At 42.4% G+C, this 21222-nt stretch overlaps 3 protein-coding genes across 3 annotated transcripts; 2 read left to right on the top strand and 1 right to left on the bottom strand.

Annotated features, from left to right (window-relative positions):
* Positions 1-601: 601 nt before the first annotated feature.
* On the bottom strand, positions 602-3154 carry LOC144078402 (large ribosomal subunit protein eL36). Its single transcript, XM_077606437.1, has 4 exons — positions 3028-3154; positions 1081-1175; positions 862-996; positions 602-719 (listed from the first exon to the last, which is right to left on the bottom strand). The coding sequence occupies exons 2-4, from the start codon at positions 1171-1173 to the stop codon at positions 630-632; spliced, it is 318 nt and encodes a 105-aa protein (XP_077462563.1). The 5' UTR covers positions 1174-1175; positions 3028-3154; the 3' UTR covers positions 602-629.
* A 368-nt stretch (positions 3155-3522) lies between these two features.
* LOC144078921 (lamin-B2-like) lies at positions 3523-17140 on the top strand. Its single transcript, XM_077607385.1, has 13 exons — positions 3523-4040; positions 8377-8513; positions 8587-8743; positions 8869-8994; positions 9060-9158; positions 9847-9918; positions 9995-10120; positions 10216-10436; positions 11276-11510; positions 12771-12878; positions 14049-14168; positions 14270-14377; positions 16057-17140. The coding sequence occupies exons 1-13, from the start codon at positions 3813-3815 to the stop codon at positions 16090-16092; spliced, it is 1773 nt and encodes a 590-aa protein (XP_077463511.1). The 5' UTR covers positions 3523-3812; the 3' UTR covers positions 16093-17140.
* Positions 17141-17678: 538 nt separating this feature from the next.
* Positions 17679-20789, top strand: LOC144078951 (COMM domain-containing protein 2-like). The gene is made up of 6 exons (XM_077607440.1): positions 17679-17827; positions 18730-18807; positions 18899-18981; positions 19476-19550; positions 19689-19787; positions 20538-20789. Exons 1-6 carry the CDS (start codon positions 17761-17763, stop codon positions 20739-20741), a joined length of 606 nt encoding a protein of 201 aa, XP_077463566.1. The 5' UTR covers positions 17679-17760; the 3' UTR covers positions 20742-20789.
* The last annotated feature ends 433 nt before the right edge of the window (positions 20790-21222 follow it).

Genomic DNA, 21222 nt, shown 5'->3' with positions numbered 1-21222 from the left:
CAAAGCCAGCAAATCAGCGGAAGCGTTGGGCGGAGTCCGAAACCCAGAAAATAAGAGGCTAGCCGACCGCCGGATGTTTTTGGAATCGAACTTCCGCTAGCAAAGAAAAGGAGAGGAGCGTATTTTGCTTAAAACGAGTGAATAATGGAATATTTTTAGCGCTAAATCAAATCGTTTTCGTCAATATGCCCGATATTTCTGTGGACTTCTGCCAAACTTAACTTGTTAGTTGCCATTGACACCGCTAGATGTCTGAATTTACGTTCATGTCCTGTACATTAAGTCGTAGGGAATTCCTCATGAATAAGATTTGAATCAAGTACTAAATTGTAAATTAAAAAATAAAATGCATGCAAAGTTAATAATGCCAAAAACACTCAATAAGAATTGTTTTATAATTTGTCAGATCTTTTTAATGAAATATTATAATGCCAAAACAAGATCAATAAGAATTGTTTTATAATTTGTCAGCTCTTTTTAATGAAATATTATAATGCCAAAACAAGATCAATAAGAATAGTTTTATTATTTGTCAGATCTTTTTAATGAAATATTTTACTTTGAAAATCTCTACGAGAAACATTTAAAGGAGACCAAAAAGTGTAGTCAAAGATTTATTGTGAGTCAAATTAATCCTTCTTGGTGGCGGCTTTCCTCATGGCGGTCAGCACGTTGCTCAGCTCCTCGCGCTTTCTCTTGGCGCGGATGTGGGTGCCGATCTAAGAGGGCGAGACGCGCCCAAAAAGTTAGGGGAAGCACAAAACAAACAAAAAAAACTATCGTTACAAGTTCGCGGGGGGTGCTGGAGCCTATCCCAGCTAACTACGGGTAGGGGACAACATGAATGGGGCATTTCCTTACCCTTTTCTTGATGAACTTGAGCGCCCTCTTGTCCTTGGATACCTTAAGCAACTCCATGGCTCGCCTCTCGTAGGGAGCGAAGCCGCACACCTCGCGGATCATGTCGCGCACAAACTTGCTGTGCTTGGTCAGGCGCTGCCGGGCGAGGAAAAGTGTGGGGGAAAAAAAAAAAGTGAGGAAATGGCTTCCGAGAAGGTGCCGGACGGTCGGAAAACTTACCCCGCGTCGGCGACTGTGTTTGGGGGCGCAGACGTTTTTGGTGACGGGGTGGCCTTTGTTGAGGCCCACGGCCATCGGGTAGCGGATTGCCATGTCTGCAAAAGACGACAACGTCAAAATGTTACTCTTTTTTTGTAAGGATAACATTTGAAACAGAGTATTTCATATAAAAATAAAATCTTCGTCAATGATTAAATTCGTCACAGATGTTGATAGATGTTCACAGAAAATGCAAAATCTTTTTAGAGACGATATTGAATGTTTGTTTACATTGGATTTCCCCCCCTGTATATACAGACGCTCCCCTACTTACGAACGAGTTAGGTTCCGAGCAATTGTTCATAAACTGAATTTGTTTGTAAGTTGCTCAGTGCTATATTTTGTATTATAATTTATATTTAAGGCCTATAGAAGTATATTGAAGGTTTATATAAGTGCATTTGTATGTTTAAGGCTTGTATAAGTAACACGCATTGGTTTGTACTGATTTTTTTTTTAATAAAATGGAGAATACATACAGTACTGTATACATACATGAGAGAGAGAGATTTACTAGAAACTGGCCGAAAGAAGCTATCTAATGACGATTAGTTTTCTTTTTTTCATCATAAATGATGCGGTAGCACTGTATGGCATCATTCAATTGATTTGCAACATTCAATATTTGGGTCCTGCTGCTTGATCTTTATGTTTATAATTGGGACTGACGGTCGAACGATTCAAGTTGTATTCCCGTGCAACGCGCATCAAGCTTCGTTATTATTGCCACTCATTTCAAATGAAATGGCTTGCCTCTTCCTTGCACCTCCCTCAATAGAAGCCTTTCGCTTTTCACCAACCATATTCAATAATGGATGCACGAGATATTTAATGATAAAAATGAAAAAGGTTCTTTGCGCACTGGAGATACGTTCACGCACTTCCGCATTGCAACGAAGTGGGCAGAAGAAGGTAGATGCTGGGTGAGCTGAGCTCTCAGCGCCAGGCGTCGTCGGTATTAGCGGCGGAAAGAAGCACTACTTGGAAAAAAAAATACAAAATCGAACTTACGAACATTTTTCGACATAAACGCAATTTGCAGACATGTTCGTATGTACCGTTGTTCGTAACTCGAATGTTCGTAAGTAGGGGAGCGTCTGTATTCATCTTCCATACCGTCCATCCTCGAAAGACAGACTACACCCTAGACTGGTCGCCAGTCAGTCATAGAGCACAGAGACAAACGACCAGCCGCACACCCAACCATACAGCCACCAGTGGGAACTGAGCCCACGTCAGCCCGCACTTAAGTCAGGCGAGTGAACCACTACACCAAGAGGCGGCTCCCACTGTATATATTGTTTTGGATATTCTTATTTCGGGGGTCCTTGGTGACCAGATCAATTAATCATGGGGCAATTAAAAACCGTGACCATTCTGATACACTGTTCTTCTAATCCCTCATCGCGATTGAAATCTGAATTCGGCATTACACGTAGCATTGTAGCCGAAAAATCGCGATTAGCCAATATCATGTTCATTTTAGTAATGAAAATGTTGCATTTATTGAGCACAAAAGCGTTATCTTATTAGAGCGCTTAAGACCCACTCGTTAGCCGTACGTAGGTGCGCGTTGGCACCCCGTCAATTAGCAGGTAACAAGCTGCTTCGGGTACAAAATGTGTAGAAGAAACACCTGTTACTCTGCTAAAAATGTACAATAGTCATTTCTAAACAACGCCTCACATGCCATTGCGAACGTACGTGCTGTAAAAGCGGGGCTATATACATTAGCATCGATGTTCACACGCTCCATTTAATAATGTAACGTGTCTTCCAGACCATATGCAAGGTGTGTGAAATACCACGCCGGGGGAATGTTTTACGTTCGGTTTGTAAAGGATTATAACACGGATGGCTGAGATTAAGAACGAGTTTCATTTGGGGTGATAGCTAGCGAGTTCGTACCTTCTGTCGGTAATGGCGATGAAGCCGGAAGGGATGTTGGCTCAGCGAGGCCGCAAAATGGAGGGTTTTGCCCGGAAGACGCGGGGACTTCTGGGGGGGACAGCGCCCCCTTTAGATTGGAGGGTGAAGTGACATTTCTTAAGATAACTAACCACATACAATGAATGAATACTGAATAAAGAGAGCTAAATAAAAAAATAAAAAATAAAAAAAATTGAGAAAATGAAAAAATAAATAAAGTCAGCACAGGCAGTTATACATATTTTCATGAATTTATTTGTATGAGAAACTATATAAACAATACAACACTTATTTGTCAATTATTCATTCTCCTCACAAGGGTAACATTTGTTGTTTTCGTACGCATAATCATTTTTATTTTCCTTTTTATCAACCAATTATTTGAATATCGTAGAGGTCTTGTGGAAATCTACGGAAAGCCGTGACGTAACAGGGCTCCGAAAGCCATTTCCCAAGATCCCTCGCGCGGGGCCGGAAACGTTCCCCACTTTTGGCGCGCGGTGGCAGCTGCGTCGGCCATTTTGGAATCCCTTCCGCCGCCACCCTCTCCGAACGCGACGCCGCCGCCGCCACACCGCCACACCGCGCGTGACGTTCCTGCCGCCCATTGAGTCCACCTTCGCCGTCCCTTCGCTCGGCCGACCGCTTTTCTCAAGCCCAATTCGCTCGACGAGGAATAGGCACACGCGCGCGCATTGTCTCCCGACAAACGCGTCTCGTTCAAGCCCCCGAAAAGAAGAAAGAAAGAAAGCGCTCGAGCCGTCATGGCGACCGTTACCCCGAGTCGCGAAGCTGGCCGGCCGGCGGCTTCGGCGTCGGCCTCCACGACGCCCCTCTCACCCACCCGAATTTCTCGCCTGCAGGAGAAACAGGACCTGCAGCACCTTAACGACCGACTGGCCGTCTACATTGAGCGGGTTCGCTCTCTGGAGCTCGAGAACGACCGGCTGCAGGTCAAAGTGTCCGAGAAGGAAGAGGTCACCACCAGGGAGGTAAGCCCCGCTAACTCGCTCGTCCGTGAAAAAGTGTCGTGGGGGCGGCCACGTGTGGGAGCCATTGTTGGTTCCGAGTTGCTATCGTCCCGTTAAAAGTGGCTGGCCGACGAGTTGATAGGGTGCCGTTAAAAGCGACCGAGTACGCCTCGGTTCGGTTCTTGAAAATTTGAAAAGTGAGCGGTTAATTGTGCGCGCCTTTTCATACCGACGCCCTCTTTATTTAACCACTTAGCCGAACTATTTTCTTCCAATTCCCCATCTTGCGCAACTCGTAAAGTGGTGTATTTATTCATTGCTACTAGTTTACATTGCTAACTGTAACATTGTATACGTTACAATGTAAAGTGTCTGGTTGCTAGTAGTTTAGCATTGTAAAGTAGTAGCAATTAGCTTATTTCAATGTAAGCTAGTTGCTACTACTTTGGAAAGTACTTGCAATGACATATTTTGCTCGTCTCGATGTCCCGATGCTGATTTTTCATTACTTTTATCGACTTAAACTAGTCAAAATAATGCAAATGTCACCATAAACGACAAATCTTTATTTTTTGAATTAAGCGCTGGTCGAAGTTCTTCAAGAAATGACTTGTCTTCCGTTATGAGTTTTTCTTTCTCTAATTTCGTATCCCGAAACGAAATATATGAAACATGTTGTGACCCGTAAAAGATATCATAATTTTGGTATTAAAGTACGCCCTGACTTGACTTCTGATCTGATTTATTTCAAGATAGGTTTCGCTGATAACATCCATATTTTCAACCAGTAAAATTAATGTCACCGCAAAATGACAACTCATATTTTTTTTGTATTCAACGAGCCCTTGTGGTATCTTATCAAGAATTGAACTAACTTCAGATCCAATTTTTTTTCAACACGTTATGCTGAAACAATATCCACATTTTTGAGCCAGTAAAAATGTCACCATAAATAACAAGTCCTATTTGACTATTTTTATGTGGCACCTCAGGAAGTGATACTTTTTTTTCTCCAAGATACATTATCTCGATCCGATGCCCCTATTTTTAAGCCAGTTTCCCGAACCCTCGTTTTTTTAATACATTTAATCGAGCCTATGTCAACTTGACTTCTGGTCCAATTTCCTTCAAAGTATTGTTTTTAAGCCCCCCCGTAAATGACAAATCTTATATTTTGTATTGACTTGAGCCCAGTTTTTCCTCCCCAACATATTTAATGCTGATCCGCTGCCTGTATTTTAAACCGGCACTAAAAAATGTAATCAGTAAATGAGCAATCTTATTTAAAGTGAGCTACATTGGTACTTCAATGAACAAATACTGTGTTTACAATCAATACGCAATGGTCTCTTACTATGGTTAGCTTCTAAAGAGAAGTGGGTTGGCCTCGTGATTTGATTTACAGCACCTGAAAACACGTGAACGATGCTTGGGATCTAATCTTGTGACCAAATTTTACGTTACACCGGAGTTAGCCTGCTGAGTATCGGATTGCAAAAATACCAATACGCGGTGCTGCCTTTTATTCATTTGTTATCGCGAATTGCTTGTAAATGATACTTTGCCCTACTTTCGGTGGTCATAAACCACATTTTTGCTTTCACATCTTTAGGGGCCATTGACGGTACTAGACGTTAACATTCATTCCCACTTCATATGGATTGGACGTCTATTAAGCTCGTTAAAAATATCAATGGTTAAGCTAGTAAATCGAATGCAACAAAAGTAGTTTCACCAGGAAAACGACTATGGCTTGGATAAGAATTATAGTGAATTTATTCATACGTACTATATTTATTTGCAAATGTATTGATATTTATCCGCTGCCAACCCTCCCACCTTGAACGGATGGACGTGAAATTTGTCTGAATTAGCATTTCCCAGGCTAAAAAATAAGAATAATCTTTTCTATGGGCGATAAACTCATGAATTGGCTGCAAAATATCGATTAACCGTCACACAAATGGGCGTTTTGAACGGACGGACGTCACAATTAGTCAAAATTAGCATTTCCAAGGCTAAAAAAATAAGAATAATCTTTTCTATGGGCGATAAACTCATGAATTGGGAGCAAAATATCGGTTAAACGTCACACAAATGGGCGTTTTGAACGGACGGACGTCAAAATTAGTCAAAATTAGCATTTCCAAGGCTAAAAAAATAAGAATAATCTTTTCTATGGGTGATAAACTCATGAATTGGCAGCAAAATATCGATTGAATGTCACACAAATGGGCGTTTAGCATCGAAATTAAAATTCAATTCTTGCATGGTATTGAAAATATGATGAAGTATTTTTGGGGGAGGATAAATATCAGGGTGAAAATGTTAGGATGGTGACAACGGGCTGTCGGGTAGCCGTTTAAAATACTATTTGTGACGATATCCCACCGTGTACTGTCAAAGTAGCATAAACTGTCGTGGTCAGGCGATTAAAAATAACCGTTTACGGCCTATTTGTTATTAATATCCCGACCAAGACGGAAGGCCGTCGTAGCCGTGTGGTTTTCAGGTCATCCCCGTCGCCCCAACTCCCCCACCCGCGACCACTCACTGACATTCATTCACCGTTTACTCGACTCCGTTGGCCTCCACGTAAAGAATAACGCCAAATGCGGGCCGGCCGGGGAGGTGTGGCACGTGGCACACACGTGAAAGTCGGCTAGCTGCATTTCTCGCATTCCTCAGCGTTTTTTCACATTCCTCGCGGTGTGCGGCGTCCGCTCAAACCAGGGCGGGGGTCGGTTTTTAGCGCCACGTCCAGGCGAAACCGAGAGGGCGGCGCGCTTTGCTCAATTTTCGGAAGTGGGCGGATTTCGTGCGATGCCAAAATATGCAGTGCGAAAATTAAAATTAATGGGGTATGCCGGTGACAGATGTGGATTGGGCGGGGGCCCATCCAAGTCCAAATAGATTGGACGCCGACTGTTGTTTATTTGAATTTTTAAAAATATTGAGTTGTTTGCTGAAAATTAAGCAGTTATCTTTCTTCCAAATGTTTATTAATTTTATAACGGTACATATTCTTTAAGTTCATGATTTAAAAAATATAATGTTACATTTTTTTCATTTCTTATTTTTCATTCAATCAAGAAATTCTTGTTGTAGTTTTGAAATTATAATAATATTTGATAAACAGAAGTCAATAACTTCATTTAAATATTCTTTATTTGAGAAATGCACATTAATTGACTTTGTTTTAAAAGGGTGTGGTGGCATGGTTCTTGTAAATTGACGAGAAAAATGCACATTTTTGGACATTATTTAACAATAACATGATATTTTAAAAAGTAAAAAACTATTTTTCAAAAATATTTTTTAATCTCTGGAAATAAATTAACACGTAATTACTCTTCTTTTAAATTTAAACTCCCAAAGTCTAGATCAAGGGTGTCAGACTTTGCGGGCCGCGTTAACGTCAACTCGGTTTCATGTGGGCCGGACCATTTTAGATGGAATATTTCTATTTTTTTTAATAAATGGATTAAAATAACTGGATTAAAAGCCCTGAATATTCCGTTTTTTAATAGATCTAGAACAATGTTTATTTGAGCTTTTTTGTATATATTTTTAGATTTTACAAAATGATTTTTGGACTAAAAACACAGAAAAAAATGGATTGAAAAAATGACAATGATTGATTTCAAAGGGGTAAAATCAGGAAATGTAATATACATCTATACTCTTCATTTGAATTTGATCCTAAAACAGAAAGTCGGCATTCATGATTGACTTTCCCGGGCCACACAAAATGATGCGGCGGGCCAGATTTGGCCCCCGGGCCGCCACTTTCACAAAGTGCTATATACTATACCAAGGGTGTCAGACTCGGGTTGGTTCACGGGCCGCGTTAACGTCAACTCCATTTCATGTGGGCCGGACCATTTTAGATATAATATTTCGATTGTTTTTTTCATAAATGGATTAAAAGAACTGGATTAAAAGCCCTGAATATTCAGTTTTTTATATCTCTAAAATAATGTTTATTTGAGCTTTTAAAATATATTTTTAGATTTGACAAAATGATTTTTGAACTAAAAACACAGAAAAAATGGATTAAAAAATGACAATGATTGATTTAAAAAGGGGAAAATCAGGAAATTTAATATACATCTTTATTCTCCATTTGAATTTGATCCTAAAGCTGATCATTGACTTTCCGGGGCCACACAAAATGATGCGGCGGGCCAGATTTGGCCCCCGGGCCGCCGCTTTTTACACATGTGGTCTAGATGGAAAGAGAATGTTTCCTATTTTCCCACGTATTAATTAGTACATTAAGCGATGTCAATTCTGTTGCCTGTGGGTGGGGGTGTGGCCTATTAGCGCAGACGAAATGACATAGCGGCGCTTTCAGGTGAGCGGCCTGAAGCACCTGTACGAGGCGGAGTTGGCGGACGCCCGCCGAGTCCTGGACGAGACGGCCAGGGAGCGCGCCCGGCTGCAAATCGACCTGGGCAAGGCGCAGGCCGACTTGGAAGAAGCCACGCGCAGGTGAGAGAACTAACCGACCAATCGGACGCAGCACCCGCCCCAACGTGACACCCCGCCTTCATCCCTCCCTCAGCGGCAAGAAGAAGGACGGCGACCTGGCGGCGGCCACCTCCCGGGCGGCGGCGTTGGAGAGCCAGCTGAACCAGAGCGAAGCGGCGCTCTCCACCGCCCTGGGCCAGAACGCCGCGCTGACCTCTGACCTCCTGGAAATCAAGGGCCTGCTGGCCAAGGTAGAATTTCTTTTTCTTGGAATCATGCGGAAGGATGTTGGCTTGTGGCTTCGTCCAATCCAAATCCAAATCCAAATGAGACATCATGACATAGATGGGATTTTTTTGTTGGAATTTGTCGTCAGGCGGAGGACAGCCACGCCGTGGCCAAGCGCCAGCTGGAGGCCGAGACCTTGATGCGCGTGGACTTGGAAAACCGCTGCCAGTCGCTCAGCGAGGAGATGGACTTTAGGAAGAACATGTTCGAGGAGGTGGGACAGCCTTCGGGATCCCGTCCCCGTCCGTCTACGGGATTGTGACTCCGCCCTTCCCGCAGGAGGTCCGCGAGTCTCGTCGCCGGCAAGAGCAGAGGATTGTGGAGGTGGACTCGGGAGTCAGGATGGACTACGAGTTCAAGTTGGCGCAAGCTCTGCAGGTGTGTGCTCGGCTACGTTCGTTCGTTTGACGACATCGTTACGCCATCGCTAATCGTCCAGGGCAAGGGTGTTTCGCGGGCCGCTTTAACGTCAACTTGATTTCACGTGGGCTGGACCATTTTAGATAGAATATTTAGATTTTTTTTTAAATAAAATGATTAAAAGCCCTGAATTTTCCGTTTTTATACATCTAAAACAATGTTTATTTTAGCTTTTTTATCTATATATTTTTAGATTTTACAAAATGATTTTTGAACTAAAAACACAGAAAAAAATGACAATGATTGATTTAAAAGGGGTAAAATCAGGAAATTTAATACACATCTAAACTCTTCATTTGAATTTGATCCTAAAACAAAAAGTCGCCACTCATCATTGACTTTCCCGGGCCACACAAAATGAGGCGGAGGGCCAGATTTGGCCCCCGGGCCTCCACTTTGACACTGTGTGTTCCAGGGTGTGCATACAGAAAGGTCGAATAAAAACAATGGCTGAAAAGGGCACTAATGAGAGCCACGGGTGGCTCTTGAGCCACCGGTTCCCTACCTTAACTGAATCAAGCGCAGTGAAAAGCACTCGGGCGATATTTCTACAACATTTTTTAAAAAAGCAAAATGGTAAATTGACACTCCCACTCACCTTCTTCCGTTTTGGCTCCGCCCATTCCCCCCCCCGCCCCCCCGCCAGGACCTGAGAAAGCAGCACGACGAGCAGGTGTCGCTGTACAAGGAGGAACTGGAGCAGACCTTCCAAGCCAAGGCAAGTCGCCGGCGTCCGTTCCGTGTGTCCGTCGGTTGGCCGGTGGTCCTCACGACTCGCCTTTGCCGCCGCGCAGCTGGAAAACGCCAAGGTGTCGTCGGCCATGAACGACAAGGCCGTGTGCGCCGCCCGCGAGGAGCTGCAGGAGTCCCGCGTGAGGATCGAGAGTCTGGGCTATCAGTTGAGCGTCCTCCAGAAGCAGGTCTGTCAACTTGGCTTCGGGGACGAGGAGGCCGGCCGGAACCGAACCCGGGCGGGCGTGCTCCCGGATCATTCCCAACGAGCGACTTTGGACAGGCGGCGGCCGCCGAGGAGCGCGTGCGGGAGCTGGAGGACGCCCTGTCGTCGGAGCGCGACAAGCACCGGCGCGTGAGCGAGGCCAAGGACCGCGAGATGAACGATCTGCGCGAGCGCATGAACGCCCAGCTCACCGAGTACCAGGAGCTCCTGGACGTCAAGCTCACGCTGGACATGGAGATCAACGCCTACCGCAAACTCCTGGAGGGGGAGGAGCACAGGTACCACACTAGGAATTGAATTTATTGTCATAACTATACATGTACAATCCGATTTGATAGCTTCAACATCAAGTGTTCACATAAGTACAGTAATCCCTCAAATATGGCGGTTAATGTAGACCGGACACGGCCGCGATTATTGAAAGAATGGCAAGAGTGGCTTCCTCATACGAGTTTCAGTGTGGATTTACACTTCAAATAATAATAATAACAATACTAGCCGGGAAAGTAGTGAATTTGCGATAAGTGAAGATGTGATAATCGAGGGATTACTGTAGTCACAAAAAGATTTATATGCACTGAAAAGGAAGTTAGGTAAAAAAAAAAAAGTAGCTAAAGTGGTTAGCGGTTAGCAGCACGTGAGGTAGCTAGGGAGTTTTAGTATAAGATAAAATGAAATAAAGCATATTTTAATGTATTTGATTAAAAAAAAGTTTAATAGAACTAAATTGCGCGTTGAATGCGCGACTCTGATCTAATTATTTATATAATTATATAGTCATAAGTTTATATTTTATAATTTGATAAAGGAAAAAAACGACATGTTCTTTTGATTTATTTCTTCAATGAATAAACAAGTAGGGGGAGGGACTTCCTGTATCTTACGGGTCACTTCCTCTTTATTTAGGCCAAATTCTAGTCCAAATTTAAAAAAAAAAAAGGACCAGCAATAAAAAATAAAAACTATTCCACTATCCTTAAAGTGGTAGTGGAAGTATATCTTAATTTATTTGTATTTTTGGAGGAGTGTCCAATTGAGAATTTGACTCCGCCTCCGTCGTACTCTCGAGCTCCTCCCCTGGACTAAAGTGTCTCCGTCCGTCCGTCCGTCCGTCCAGGTTGAAGCTGTCCCCCAGCCCCTCGTCCCGCGTGAGCGTCTCGAGGGTGTCGGGCTCGTCCTCGTCCCGCTCCACCAAGCGGCGGCGCGGCGAGCCCGGGTCGGGCGACGCCTCGGCGGGGCACGCCCGCGAGGTGCTGATGGCCTCCGAGGAGGACGCGGCCAGCGGCGCCGTCTCCATCTCGCCCACCGACGTGGACGGCAACTCGGTCACGCTGGCCAACAACGGGGAGCAGGTACGTGGGGCCGTGACCGGACGTTGGGTCGCCGGATGTTTGGTCGCCGGACGTTTGGTAGAACCGGTTCAAATTATGAAAGAGACAGGGAGAGTTTAGAGTTTAATATCGAAATACTGCTGAAACCAGCTCTCAAAATACTGTTGAAATGATCTAAATACTGTCTAAATAATGTTGAAACGATCTAAATACTGTAAATAATGTTGAAATGATCTAAATACTGTTGAAACAATCTAAATGGTGTCAAAATACTGTTGAAACGATCTAAATACTGTAAATAATGTTGAAACGATCTAAATACTGTAAATAATGTTGAAACGATCTAAATACTGTCTAAATACTATTGAAGCTATCTAAATAGTGTCTAAATACTGTTGAAACGATCTAAATACTGTAAATAATGTTGAAATGATCTAAATACTGTTGAAACAATCTAAATGGTGTCAAAATACTGTTGAAACGATCTAAATACTGTAAATAATGTTGAAACGATCTAAATACTGTAAATAATGTTGAAACGATCTAAATACTGTCTAAATACTATTGAAGCTATCTAAATAGTGTCTAAATACTGTTGAAACGATCTAAATACTGTAAATAATGTTGAAATGATCTAAATACTGTAAATATTGTTGAAACGATCTAAATACTGTTGAAGCTATCTAAATAGTGTCTAAATACTGTTGAAACAATCTAAATACTGTTGAAACGATCTAAATACTGTAAATAATGTTGAAACGATCTAAATACTGTAAATAATGTTGAAACGATCTAAATACTGTCTAAATAATGTTGAAACGATCTAAATACTGTTGAAACGATCTAAATACTGTTGAAACCAGCTCTCAAAATTCTATTCATGATCTAAATCCGGTTGAATGGAGGGAGATAGGTCGTCAGGAGTAGAATGAAGATCGCTCGTGGTAACCCGGATGTAGATCTTGCTTGGCACGTGGATGTCCAAACATTTAATCCAAACATCCCCACTTTTATTTCTTTAATCAAATAATAATATGTGTTAAATGGATGCCTATGACAGTCAATGGCAGCACCCCATGTGTTAAATGAGTGCTCTTACTGATATTTTGCTATTAGTAATACTTAAGTATAAGTCTCCCTCTCATGAATCACATGAATATCTTTTTGAGAGCTGGTTTCAACAGTATTTAAATATTAAACTCTAAACTCTCCCTCTCTCTGTCATAATTTGAGTACCACGTTGGGGGCCTCGGTGTCTTAACTGACTCTAAACTCTCGCAGGACCAACCTCTCGGCAACTGGAGACTGAAGAGAAAAGTGGACGACGGCGACGAGATCGTCTACAAGTTCTCGCCAAAGTTTGTCCTCAAGGCCGGACAGACCGTCACGGTAAAGCGCTCTTTTTCATTTTTTTTTTTTCCCCCCCGCGATGGATGTCCAATACAGTGGTACCTCGACATACGATCGTCATCCGTTCCGAGACTGAGATCGTATGGCGAGGTTCTCGTCACTCGAGTGGACGTTTCCCATTGAAATGAATGGGGAAAAAATTAATTGGTTCCAGCCCTCTGAAAAAACACCAAAAACAGGATATTGGATTGAAAAAAAATGTTTGATTTCTTATAATTCGTCATATATTGACAAAGTAATAAATAACGAGTGGTTTAATAGAAATAAAGTGTTTAATCTAACTAAAATTGGGCGGATTTCGCCGAGGGGAGAGGGGCACAAAAGGGGTGGGGGGGGCTTCGTTTTTTATTTTTTCCACACAACGCACTCGTAAACGGAACAAACACTCCACCCACCCTCACGTTCGCTATCGATGGACTGTTTGCTGTTGTACTATTCCCTTCAAAATATTCCAAAAATGATGCACACATGTCCTCCTCACAATGGGATAACGCACGACGACCACTTGCCAACGAGAAGCAGTCTTTTATCAGCGATCGCTCCGCTGCTCATGGGAGCTTCGGGGGCGCTGGCTAGCGGCTCCTTTTAGCTTGTAGCATCCATCTGTTGTCGCATCCCCCCGAACGGCGCCTATGATAGAGTTGCTACCGGGGATGCTGTTGCGAGCCAGTGCCCCTGATGTTCTTATGAGCAGCCAACGAGAAGTCATATAATACTCCTCGCATTAGATAAAAATAACAGAAAATGCAGCAGCTGAGCTTACCCACGTATTGATTGTGGGTAATGAAGTTTTTTTCTGAGAAAGAATGCCATTGCCTATCGGTCGGCGTTGTGTGCACGAGTATACTTCATTACCCAGAAAGCTCTCTTTTTGCCCCCCGCGCATGCGCGTTGTGCGTTTCCTGGTCTGAATAACTCATTCGGTGCTCGTAAATATTGTTATACACGAAAGATATGCAAAAAAATACAGTGCCATAGCCACCTGGCTTGGTCGCATCACGAAATGACGGGCGAATTTTTCCATCGAAATTTCCGTCCTAAGACGAGAATATTGTATGACGGGCGGTCGTATGACGAGCGGTCGTATGACCAGGTACCACTGTATGTGCAATGACTGAATGGAGGGTATGGTGCGTTTTCCTCGTCCAGGTGTGGTCCGCGGACGCGGGCGTGGCCCACGGTCCGCCCGCCGACCTCCTGTGGAAGAGCCAGGCTTCCTGGGGAGCGGGAAACGACGTCGTCACCACTTTGGTCAACTTTGACGGGGAGGTGAGCAGCGCCGGCCGGCCGGTGCCCACGTACGTACGTACGTACGTACGCCCACACGTCCGTGTTTTTAAACGCCATCGCCGCCGCCGCCGACAACGCAGGAAGTGGCCAGGCGGACCGTCAGCAAGAAGGTGCAAGTGGAGAATGGGGAAGAGGATGAGGAGGAGGAGGGCGAGGAAGAGGACGTGGCGCCAGTGGTGCACAAGAAGGTGAGCGGAAAAAACTAACAAAAAATACCAAACTTTTTTTTACTGGATGCTTTTTCGTTTTTTTTTAAATTTGATTTCATTTCACCAGTTTGATGAGCCAAAAAATGCTTTTCTGCCATTTTTTATCTTGGATTTATTTTATACAAATCTACATAAAAAGCATTGGCTAAATGATAAACATAGATGACATTTTTTATTTTTAAATGTCAATGATAAACATATTCAAAAGTAATGACAGTTTAAAAAAACACATTTCCGAAGATGTAAGGCACGGGTGTCGAACTCGAGTTGGTTGGCGGGCCGCATTAACGTCAACTCCATTTCACTCGGGCCTTTTTAGATCTAATATTTAGATTTTTTAATATTGGATTAAAAGAACTGGATCATAAGCCCTAAGTATTCCGTTTTTTTATAGATATAAAACAATGTGTATTTTGTGTAACATTTTTATATATTTATTTTTAGAATTGAAAAATGCTTTTTGAACTAAAAACACAAAAGAAAAAAATTGGATTAAAAAAAATTGCCATTCTTCAGGGGAAAATCAGGAAATATCATATACATCTATACTTGTCATTTGAATTTAATCCTAAAAACTGAGTCGGCACTCATCATTTACTTTCTCGGGCCACACAAAATGATGCGGTGGGCCAGATTTGGCCCCCGGGCCGCCACTTTGACACCTGTGATGTAAGGAGTACAGACGCTCCCCTACTTACGAATGAAGGAGTTAGGTTCCGAGCGATTGTTCATAAGTTGAATTTGTTCGTAAGTTGCTCAGTGCTATATTTTGTATTATAATGTATGTTTAAGGCCTATATAAGTATATTGAAGGTTGATATAAGTGCATTTGTATGTTTAAGGCTTGTATAAGTTAAACGCATTGGTTAGTACTGAAAAAAACATTTAATAACATGGAGAGAACACATACAGTACTGTATACATACATTAGAGAGAGAGATTTACTAGAAACTGGCTGAAAGAAGCTATCTAATGACGATTGCAGTTTTCTTTTTTCATCATAAATGATGCGGTAGCACTGTATGGCATCATTCAATTGATTTGCAAACTTTGTGCAACGTTCAATATTTGGGTCCTGCTGCTCCATCTTTCTGTTTAGAAATGGTACTGACGGTCGGTGGAACGATTCAAGTTGTATTACCGTGCAACGCGCATCAAGCTGCTTCGTTATTATTGCCACTCATTTCAAATGAAATGGCTTGCCTCTTCCTTGCACCTCCCTCAATAGAAGCCTTTCGCTTTTCACCAACCGTATTCAATAATGGATGCACGAGATATTTAATGATACAAATGAAAAAGGCTCTTTGCGCACTGGAGATACGTTCACGCACTTCTTCTTCGTTGCAATGCGGAAGGTAGATGCTGGGTGAGCTGAGCTCTCACAGCGCCAGGCATCGTCGGCATTAGTGGCGGAAAGAAGCACTACGCGGTAAAAGACGCGCAATACAAAATCGAAGTGACGAACATTTTTCGACATAAACGCAATTTGCAGACATGTTCGTATGTACCGTCGTTCGTAAGTCGAATGTTCGTAAGTAGAGGAGCGTCTGTACATCAAAAGGTTTTTATTTTTGTTATTGCATCTTTTTTTTTTTTTTAATATATAAGGATAAAGCCATCTCTAGATGATAATAATGGTCACTCGTACGCTTTTGCAGGCCAGAATGGCGTCCAGAGAGTGCGCGGTCATGTGAAGCCGCCATCCCATCCTGTCTTGTCCACGGCGTCCACACAGACAGACAGACAGACAGACACCTCTTGGCTTTTCTCAGCCGCCATTTTTTTTTAAATTTTGCTTTGTCGTTAGCCGACGACAAAGATTGGTCATTGATTTTTCTTCCTCGAGGGCTTCCGTCACGTCACGGCGCCCCTGAGTGTTGATGATGATGATGATTATTATTTTATTTTTTTTCTCGCTTTTGTCTCGTATATCAATGATTGTTTTAAGCCCAAAGTTTTTCTAGCCACTCCAAGGCCGACGTGACGATCGGTCGCAGCGCTTTCCACGTATTGTACACTACAAAAACAAGAGGGGAAATTCCCACGGATTTTCCACCAAATTCGGAGAACAGAGTCGATTCGTTCTGTCAAATTTATTCTCCTTTTCCCCCCCAAACTTATCTAGAATGTATCATCCCGTTTTTTTTCCCCCCACCCAACAAATTCCACTTACCACTCCGACTGCCCTTGCCGTCCGTCGAACCCGTTCAAACCCGAAAGGTCGGCAGTCGACGAACGACCGTAGACGTCGCGATAAAAAAGTCACTTCTAACCACAACCCGATTGGACGGCACCGAACGACAAATCTACACCAAAAAAAAAAAAGGCATTTTTAACCTCCCGTTTGGAACTTTTGCGTGTCCGTGTGTTTTCACGCCATCTTTTTACACATAGATCTTTTAGTTTGTGATTTTTTTTTTTGACAGTGTAATCCGTTTGTTTACATTATTTTTTAGTGCAACTTTAACTTTGTCTTAAGGATCTCCAGGCAATGGACTCGGGGTGTCCACCCGTTCATCTAGGTTGAATCGGAACCTCTTTTTAGAGGGCTTAGGGTTTACCCCTTCATTAAAATTTGCATTTTTTTTTTTTCCTCCGCCCCTAAAATTCCTACACTTTAGTCATTTTTAGGCAGTAAACGTACTGCGACGTTGTAGAATGTGATTGGATATCGAACACCAACACCCAAGATTTAGTGCCTCGGGGATCTGTTTTCTTGTGTGTGTATGGGGGGGGGGGGGGTCGTGGGAAGGGGCGCATGCCATTTTATCGGAATTTTTTGTACCCACAATAAATGTTTTACATTTACTCAATTCTGAGTGCCTGCTTACTGAGTAACACACATAAACAGACGTGAGAAATAATAATACACATTTTGGTACAAATTAAGATGATGGAGATTTTTTTTTTTTAATTGGATGGTTGAATTTTTTCTAAAATTAATCTATTAAAACACTGCTGAGATATTGGAGTGCCAGATTTGATGCGATTGAGACAATCCTACCTACCATATGCTATCATTTTTGATACATAAAAAAAAAATATATACAAGGGAAATTCAAAAATAAACTGCATCACTATCAAGAGTAATGTCAAATCAAATTTATCCCTTGGTAATAATTGTGGTCATGCAAAAAAAAACTTTAAATCAAATATTTTATCTCATTTTCATCACGTTTCGAACGGTGATCCCATGCGCTTCACGTTGTGATCGAAAGATGGCAGCACGGCAACTCAAGCGGTGTAGCAAAGACAGCGAAGAAGAAGTAGGCGGGAATTCTCACCCTACACTTCCGGGTAGACGGAGGATACTTGTCAAACTCTTTCATTGAGCAAGATTAAAATTAAAACTGGGCGTCAACATGCTGTTGGTTTTATCCGAAGAGCACAAAGAACACCTGGAATTCCTCAACAAAGTGGACGCGGCAGGTAATCAAACCCTAAAATAGTTTCTTCTCTTCTTCGCCTGTGAGGGAACGTGAGAACGGTTTCTGGTTAGCTTTAGCTCATGAAAACCCAAACAAAAAACCCGTAAAATGTAAGAATATGATAAAGATTTTGCGCGTCCGTTCGAATTATTTTGCTTAATTGGCTTTTTTTTTATTGAACCATGTCGTGATTGTGATAATTATTGCTACGTCTTGGTTTCCGTTATATCTCTTTTTCTTTTTATAAATAGTTATTTTTTTCGAAGCTTAATCGATTAAAATGTAAGAGTAAAACAAAGATAATATCCAAACAAACTTATGTATTGTCTATGGTTAAAAACAAGTCATAATTCACCCATGTAACGGTTAAAAACTGGAAAAGCTAGAGAAAAAAAAATGCAGATTTTAAGCTTTTTTTTTTTTTTTAAATAGAATGATTATAAAACACTATTTCTTGTTTTTTTTAACCCTTTTTACATAATAGTATTTTTCTGCCCTGTTAATGTTTTTTATATTATAGTATTTTAAGAATAAAAATGGTTTTTACATTCTAGGAAAAGGCTAAAAATGACGAATAAATGCTGTTTTTTATTGAAATGAATACAATACTATTTCCTGTTTTTTTGTTTTGAAAGGTAAATAAACAAAACACGAGATAGATTTTTTTTCTTTTAATTTTTAACAAAAAAAGCCAAGTTCATTTTTTACTGAATGAACACAGTCTTGATTAATTTGTATTCATTGAATTTCCTCACAAAATGAGGGGAAATGAATATTTGCAAGTAAGAAGGTAAAAAAAAAAATCCTAAAAGTCGCAAAACAATTCCAAAAAAATCAAAGAAAGAAAACAAAATAGGTATGGAAAAGAGCCTGGAATCATTTTGGACATTGTGTTTTGTTCAGTGGTCGGAGAGTTTGGGCGAATCGCGCTGGAGTTCCTGAGGAGAGGAATCAACCCCAAAGTGTACGAGGGAGCTGCCAGTAAGCCCGTTCGTCGGCCGGGGGGGATCATGTCGGTTGGTCGACTCTCAGATTGACCCCCTGACCCCCCGCTGTCATCGGCCATCCGCAGGGAAGCTGTCGGTGCCGGTGGAAACGGTTCAACGCGGCGTGGAGGGCCTCATGTACCTGATGACCCAGAGCTCCAAACACATGGTCAGATCCGTTCGTCCACCTCAAAATGGCCGCCTTCTCTTCTCTCTTCTTTTTCCACTCTCCTAACTCATTGGCCGGCCTCCAATCCGTTTGGACTGGCCAATGTTCGTAGTTTATCATTTTTAAAATGCTGTCTATTCTTTATGCCTCGTCGTTTACGAACGCCCCATGAAAAATGAATAGACTTTAGGCCAGCATATTCGGTCAAACAGCACCATCTTGTGGCCAAACGTGATTACTGCTTTTTCAGTGCCCTGGGGGGAAAAAAGCACTACTGTATGTTGGCTCTTTGAAAAGTAGATCTTGGAGAACCCTGCTATTTCCTGTCACTAATTTATATTTGTGTGGTTTATAATGAATTATCTGGTAAAATAATAGTGTCGTGTGCGGCGATGAGTTAGGAGCAGGTTTTTATTTTGCTTTCAATGTTGGACTGTTCCGTGCGTAATAATGACGGAAGACATTTTGCATGTTTTTTTTTTCTGCGTGTGTAGCTGTCAGAGGCCGACTTTGTGGACTCGGTCTTGTCCTTGGACTTTGGGGAGGAGATTAACCAGAGCCTCTTGCAGGTGACCTCATTTCATCCTAAAAAAATATTCCATTAAAAAAAGGTTCCGAATGTAACATTGCTAAACGTGACGATATAGTGAAGAAAAAAGGTTTGCTCATGAGCTAACGCTAACGGCGTTCCCGGGTGTCTCGGGCAGATGTACCGGCAGCACGGCAGCGAGATCCGTCGCGTCTTGACGCTGTTGCCCCGCCCCTTGCCCGCTTACTGCAACCTCCGCTGGAGATTGGACGTCCAGGTGCGTAAATCACCCCCCATTATACTAACCGTCGACAAATCGGGTCATTCATTCAACGATGAATCTTTAAAATGGCCTTTTTTCGCTATGACGTTTGCAATTTCATCACACTAGTAATAAATAACGTACAGGTTAGCTTGTTTCAAGTAAAAATTCATAAGCACTTCCCTCAAAAATCATGTTTTATTACAACTTAAGCACATAAAATTTGTTGGTGTCTCGTTAAATAAAGTTTCAGAGTTGGAAACCAAAAAAAAAAATCAGGCCAAATCATGTTCATTCGAATTTAAAAGTGCTGCCTTCATAATAAAACGTACATTTCCCTTTTAAAATAGCATAACAAATCTACCGTATTTTCACCACTATAAGACGCACTTAAAGGTCTTCAATTTTCTCCAAAATAGACAGGGCGCCTTATAATCCAGTGTGCTTTATATATGGAAAAAATATTAAAATGTGTCATTCATTGAGGGTGCGCCTTATAGTCGTGAAAATACGGTAGTCGTAAAAACATACATGAGCATGTACACGCTCGGTCAAAAGTTTTGAGACACTTGACCGTTCAGGGGAACGAGAAAGAGTCTAAATGTTTGACCGACGGTGCTAAAATACTATGTTCGGCGATAACCCTAACCCCGCAACTTCTCAGCCAATCAAATGGCGTGAGACGGAACCCGTCCATTTTGAAGGCCCGCTTTTTCACCCCCGAACCATTTTAAAGCGCCGCTTTCCCATCCCCGCCCGAACCAGTTGGCCAGCCGTTCCCTGCGCCAGCAAACGGCGCCCTCGTTGAGCGTCGTCCTGCAGCTGACGCAGGGGCCGGGGCGCCCTGGCGCCGCTCGGGTCCTGCAGGCGGACCCGGCCACCCTCCTGCACCTGCTCTCCATCCTGGAAGGGGCGCTGGGCGCCTTGAAGAGCACGCACGCGCGACGCGTCCTGAGAAACGTCAAATGACCACAGCGGACGCGCTGACTCGTTGGACTGCACGGGGGGGGGACAATCGTGAACGAGTTGACCCCCCAAAAAGGGGGTGGGGCAAATACCAGTGATGGGAGGTTTACGCACGACGCCAATGGCGTTCAACTTTTGGAACTTTTTCTGTTTCCCTTGTATGACTGAAAATGTACAGTTGTTAATAAAGATTTTCTGACAATGGTTACTAGTTTGAATTTGATTTATTTAATACAGGGACAGTGCATATTAATGAAACGACAATATTCATGGTAATGAAAATATGTAAAGATGTAAGAGTATAGCCGAAGGCTAAATTCCAACTTTAATTCCTTGTGCAGTTTGAAAATAGGAAAATTGGAATGATGAGACATATACACACACACACACAAGTAGCAAAGTTCTAGGCAGAGTTGTCATCATTTACTTTGGTGTATCTGTAACATTCATAAAAAAAATGAAATCCTTTTTTTTTTTTAAGCCG

Source organism: Stigmatopora argus, chromosome 8 (genome assembly GCF_051989625.1).
Source record: "Stigmatopora argus isolate UIUO_Sarg chromosome 8, RoL_Sarg_1.0, whole genome shotgun sequence".
NCBI lineage: Eukaryota > Metazoa > Chordata > Actinopteri > Syngnathiformes > Syngnathidae > Stigmatopora > Stigmatopora argus.
The sequence above is the reverse complement of the archived record's forward strand: the minus strand, read 5'-3'. Positions and strand labels throughout refer to the sequence as shown.